This window comes from Cariama cristata, unplaced genomic scaffold (assembly GCF_000690535.1).
Source record: "Cariama cristata isolate BGI_N322 unplaced genomic scaffold, ASM69053v1 scaffold39471, whole genome shotgun sequence".
In the NCBI taxonomy this organism is placed as follows: Eukaryota; Metazoa; Chordata; class Aves; order Cariamiformes; family Cariamidae; genus Cariama; species Cariama cristata.
The window spans coordinates 3,612-9,924 of NW_009601690.1; the positions used below are offsets into that span (position 1 = coordinate 3,612).

Here is a 6,313-nt window from a genome sequence, read left to right on the forward strand (position 1 = left end):
GTACCACCTTCATGTTTTAAATTTTAGTCACGGTTATGGATACTTCTTAATCATTTAGTAGGACATTTATTATATGTCCTACTAAATGTTCTCTAGCTGTTTCAGCAGATAGGTTAGGAAACTACTCATTCATTACTTCTGCAGCTTGTTATTATTAGCACACTTTTTAAGAGATTTCAGGGTAGCCCTGGCAGTAGCCTTTTAGAGGAGTGTTATAAAGCCAACCTCACAACTATCCAAACAGAATAAAACCCAAATATATGGTTGCAAGGATTTCTAGACAAGAAGGAAAAACTAAATTAAAAGTACTTCAATGGAATCTGTCCCTGTAAATAAGCTGCTTAGCCCTGTTTATAAGAGGAAATGTTGATCTAAAGAAGGCACCAGGACAGAGAATTCTAAACTGGTCTCCATGCAGGCTGAGTGAGGGTATGGTAGGGAAACAGCAGCCTTGTGTGTTACGTGTCAGAGTGCAAGTGTTAATGAAACAGAAGGCATTTCAAGTAGAAAAATAAAGTTCCTTATTGGTTTTCCACAGTGCCTGCCTTTCTTCCTATATGTGTGGCATCAATAAAACTGTTACAAGGAATGGAATAATGTGTATTTGAGTAAGTAATGCACTATGACGGGTGTCAAATTATTTGTCGTAATTGAAGCTTTTTCTTTCTTGCTCTGTAACTATGGACAAGTCGTCTCACTTGGGTGTGACCTATTGCCTTCTTGGTCGCTCTGTGTGAGAAAAAACCTGCTTAAGCTATCACCTATTTTGTACTCTGGAGAATTGGGGAATCTTAGGTGACAGTGAAATACTTCAATCTGTCTGTTGCAGTGACAGGCCGACTTGCTATTTTATCTCTGATGCTGTTACAATTACCTGTATCATGTCCTCTCAAAGTCATCATTCTTTACCATCAGTTTTGCAGTATTTATCCAAGCCACCTTGATGTATACCTATCTTACGGCCATCCTCATCAGTCCTCGATCTTTCTTCTCATGCTAACAGTCTAGTTGGGAGACTGAAACTTTTGTTATTGCTAATCCCCAAATTGATTCAGCAGCATTTTTTAAAGAGAAAACACAAAGGCTTTTTTTCTTCTTGGTGTTTTATTACTTGTTAATATATGACAAAACAGATTTATTATGGAGCAGACAGGCAGCATTTAGCATTGCTAAACAGAGAAACAGTTGCTAGTTTTGCCCTTTTATGCCCTGGTGAATACAAAGCTCCTCTCCCTCAAACTGTTTCTGATATGGATTAACACCACAGCAAAGATAAGTTTAGAACCTGCTAGGAACTTGTCTGGGCTAAGGGCAAAAGAAAGGAAGGGCTGACAGAACCAGAGTTGCACTTTTCAGCTCCTTACTATCAACTTGCAAATAGAAAGGGCTGAGAAAAAAGAAAGGCCTTGGCGGTGGGGATTTACAGCTCTTCTGTTTCACCACTCCTTGGCACATTGACCTCAGTATGGTACTCAGAGGAGTCTCCTGAAGGCATCCAAGGTATTGGGGTTCTGTTGAAGGAGGGTCTGTTGCTGAAATTTTGATTATATATCATGAGAGATTCTGGAAGCAAAGGGCAAATATCAAACTGAGGCACTTTGAAGGTCATCCGTTTGGCTGCTTTCTCATAACCCCCGTAAGGCATGGCGGTCCTGGCACAGGGGAATACATGGAGTTAGCGAACAGAGCATAGGTAAACAATGGGATTTAGAAAATAAATAATCAGTTATCAAGATTGTAAATTTTACCACTGTTGCAGTTGACTGGCCAACAAATCCTTCCCAAGAAGATATATGTATCCCTTGCCTATGTACTAAAAAAGATTTAAAAACGAACCTCCCCCTCCTCTGCTCCTGTGCACTTCCTTCACCCTTGCTGCATTAATCGCCATCAAACCATACACCTTTCACACCTGTTGGTACCCTATACATGTAGAAGGCAGAGACTGCATTATTGCAGAAATGAGTGGGATTTGCGTTTGTCCTGGGTACTGATGTCTTGAAGCTATGAAATGGGTGGCAAAATTATATAGAGAGGTTAACAGAAAATTGTTGCTGCCCTAGAAATATTTGTAAAACTTTCAGTTCTGATCAGAAGCAGCAGGAAGATCCTGGTTCTTATCTGAAGTACTGTGTAGTATGTGGCTTCTGATTGTAAGTATTTTTCCTGAAGTCTTGAACTTTAAATGGCTGCAGTAATAAACAGTGGCAAGCTAAATCTCCCTGGTCAAATGGGGTGAGAAAGAAAGGGAAATAGGATTAAAGTCCTCTTATCCAGCTGCATAGGTGCTCTGTCCATAAGTGGAATTAAAATCTCTAGCTCCTTATGTTATCTTCTCTTTGTAGGCTTCCAAACTTCTCATCCACAGGAGACTATGCTAGGCAAAATGACATGCAACTAAAACTTAATTACACTGCACAAGACAGGAGGGCTCTGTCCAGGGTTATTGTGCTTTCTCAGGCTAAATAAACTGAACTGAATATCCAAGAAGACTTACCGGTTAAAAGACTTGTAATGGGGGAAATCAGCTTTGGGACTATATGACAGTAAGTCAATGGTGAACTGACTTTTGTCCTCAGGGCTGATACCCATTGCTCGTTCCCAGGGGGAGATGTAAGTTTTAAATATAGTGATTTTTTTGCCTCCTGACTTTCCATCTGTAAGCAGAGAAAGGTAAAACACTCTAGTTAGATGACACTTACTCTAAATACATTGTCTTTCTGTATTCTGCTATTGAAGTTGAGACACCGGCTTTGTTTCCAGATTCTGTAACTCGTAGATCAAGTCTGAGATTTTATGGTTAGATTTCTCTTTAAAAAGGCTGTCATATGCCCCTTCTGTCCTTATCCACAAAAGCAGGTGTACCACAGCCTACGAGCCACTCATCCAGGAATTTGCATTAGAACATATATTTGAAAGCTAAGTTTTCATTCTTCTCTCTGATTGCTCAAATAGAAACCTCTTACTCCAAGAACCAATGTCCTTACCCAATCATCTCTTTCACTACCTCAAGGGAAGCTTTATACAAGGCAAAATGCTATCTAATTTCATAATTGACTTCTCTCTTCTCTGCCTGATCATAGCAGACATAACCCCTCCTCATAAACCTCACCATCATCATCAGATGCAACAAACAAAGTCCTGACTGTAAACTCCAAAACTAGGAACAAACTTTGAAGTTGGTTCTAACTGACCAAAACCCTTTAATCATTGTATTTCAGGATCTTGGCAACTCACAACCATCTTTACTAACGTCTTCCGCAGTAGTCTATTCTTGAATGTTCTAAAGTTGCCATCTCCCTTGTCTCACTGTTTCTATAAATTCGCATTTTCTTTGTGATTACATGAACAGACATTCATATTTTCCCCCTTCTGAACCAGGATGCTAGAGACAAAGACTTGCTCAAACACCTCAGGATGGCTAAAAACAGTTTGAAAATATGATTGGATATCTCTCTGGAAGTTAAAATCCTGTCAATGACAGAGCTGCACTTTGCTGTTAAGTCAGATACTTGATTGCCAGAAATTTTAGGTTGACTTCTGCCTGCTCCATTAAGCAAATGAGCTTAGACAAGGGTTTTCATTCTGTGTGCCTCTTTTTTTTTTTTTTTTCTTTTATTTTTCCAGTTGTGTATAATACCACCTTGCTAATAAGAGCATTGGTTGTGTACTGATGTTGTAGCACACTTTTAAGATTCTCATCCTTCATAAACCTTAAAATTCCTAAGCAATGACTTTTGCTTAGCTTGATTAGGACGGATGGGAATAATAGATTAATGGAGTTAAACATTCTGGTGCTTTCGTGGTGCTACAGTTTGTGTAGAAAACATAAATCCTTATGAAGTGGGAAAGAATCAACGTTATTACTGTTATCTGAAACTTTCTTCTTTATCACACCTTCTTTCTTTGTCTTGCTTATTTTCTTCAAACCTTGCCAAATCCTGGGCTTTCCTGGTTTCAGAGAATTGCAGATATGTACAAGAATCTTATTTTCATTAAAAAAAACCCACTACCCCTCTCTTTCTGTGTGAAGGACTTAAACTAAGTAGTTTAGAAATGAATTGATTGTTAGGGTTGAAAAATAAAAGCAGTTGGGATGCATCTCTGCAGTAAAAGCTATGGGATGATATTAATCCTTCTTCTCCCTGCACACAAAAATAGGATAACAATGGAGAAAAATCTCCTATAAGAAGGCAGAGAGTCTTCTTTTTCACCGGGATGCCCAGAAATGTAAAAGCTGATTTTGTTATAAAATGCACATTCTTCTAGAATGTAAATGAAAAACCTTGGATCTTACAAGTCAATCATTTGGTCAGTAATGACAGTGGTTCCTGATTCCGGAGCAAATTTGCTTTTTGTTGTAAAATCCCATAGAGACTGTTAAAATAACGATTTCACCTGCTGATTCTCATACAAGGTATTTGGTTCTAGTGGCTTCTGGCCAAACTAAACAGAGGATAAAATTAAGCAAAGACTAAGTTCAATGAAAACTACTTTTACTTGTGAAGATATTGCTTCAGTAGACCAGTGGTGATTAGCAGATAACTTTTAGAAATATTGCTTTTCCTTTCTGAAGATTATCTAAAAAGTGTTGTTCATTTAGGTGGAAGCCTTGATTTGAAATCAGGGCTGATATACTCAAGACTGATGTATCAGGTTAGACTACTGAGCTAAAGAGCTAATGCCACTGTCTCCAGTAGTGGTCAGTGTGAAACCCTTGAAAGGAAAGGGTATGTCATACTGGCATACTGCTGTATCAACCTTAGGAGCTCAGTAGTTACGTTTCCCATCATTTCTTTGGTCCAGCCAAGGAAGGTATTTCTGCTTCTTGCCTGTGATTGAGCAACACAGAAGCATGCAAACAAGACTATCAAGCTAAAGGCAGTTCAACTTTTCTAGACTTCATAATGGAACTTAGTTGGGAAGAATTAGTTTAGTCAAATTAATTTAGTCAAATTAATTTACTTGCCCCTAAGAGTAAGGTTGGCATGAGCTCTGATAGCTTTAGCTGTTTCTCGTTCTTGCAGAGAGATACTTGCCTTTATCAGTACCATCGCCTCCTTCACCGCTTCGAGCCGATTCCCCTGCATGCTCCCCTTCACTGTCCTTAGGGCCTCCTTTGCTTCCAGGCCTAGGAGGAACAGCGGGATACTGCTGCTTACTGGAGCCATGCTGCCCAGCTGTCACTCCTCCTACCATCCGGCCGTGGGCATAGCCATGAGCATCTCCCCCATAATGCCGTCCTGATGGGATGAACTTCTGAAAGTGATCCTAGGGTGGGAGAAAAGAGAGTAGGAATCCCTGTCACACGACATAGTCCATTCACATTTGCAGAGTTGGGTCCCAGAACGTAAACTCCCGAGTCTCCATGATCAGACCAGTTTTGTGTCTCAGCTACAGAACCAGTGGCAGAACTTCATGTGAGTTATTCTCTATATTCAGTATAGGAGCAGTTGTAGAACAGCATCAAGAGCAATGGAAGCACAGCTTTTAATGGACACTTAGTAGTCATTTTCTATGATCAGAGTGAGAAGAGAGGGATCTGTGTAGTGTTCCCAATAGTGATCAGTATGAACACAGGGGGAAGGGAAAGGAAATACAGCTTTTGCCAGAGCAGATAAAGGTCGAGAGAGAGACACATTGCCTAATGTCTGGGAAAGCAAGCTGGACAAGAAATAGGAAGTGTTTTCATGTCAAGGTTAAGATAGCTGAGCAAAGTCAGCTCGATTACAGTGTGGGAGCTAAGTGTTACGGGGCACCAGAACAACAGGGTACTTGTGACAACATAAAAGCCTGGAAGATGGCTGCCCATATGTCTGTTTTCCATATGTATGAAGGTCTGCATGGGAAAAGGTATTTACATGTTGAGAAAGACTGAAGAGAGAGCAGCCTGGGAAAACATGAGAGACTTCCTGGAGACCACAAGAGGAAAACGACAAAAAGGAAGAGTTTTGTTTGTAGCAATATGTGCATTAACGAACCAAATCTAACCAGCAACAAGGCAAGAAAGCAAGCTATATCCATCAATAAATCAAGTTGGTCTTGTTTTCCAGGCCATCCACTGTCCCCAGTCCAGGCTAGAAGGCGCAATCCTCGCAGAACACGGTGAACGAGCAAACAGTTTGTGCAGGATTTATAGACCCTGTGGTGCCAGGATAAGGTCCTTTGCACACAGCAATTTTAATAAATACTTGTGTGGAACAGAAACTGATATAATAGGTGCAGGAAAATGTTTTCTGTATTGGTCATAAGTGAGATCAAAGCTTATCTCCTATCAGATATTAAAGAGTATCTTTTGTGTATTACAGTCCAC

At 40.0% G+C, this 6,313-nt stretch overlaps 1 protein-coding gene across 1 annotated transcript; it reads right to left on the reverse strand.

The window, feature by feature from the left end:
* Nucleotides 1-1,348: 1,348 nt before the first annotated feature.
* MYOZ1 (myozenin 1) lies at nt 1,349-5,271 on the reverse strand (the record flags this gene model as incomplete). Its single annotated transcript, XM_009710552.1, has 3 exons — nt 1,349-1,652; nt 2,498-2,657; nt 5,040-5,271. Coding segments are annotated over 3 exons (624 nt in total), but the record flags the coding sequence as incomplete, so codon positions are not given.
* Nucleotides 5,272-6,313: the final 1,042 nt, after the last annotated feature.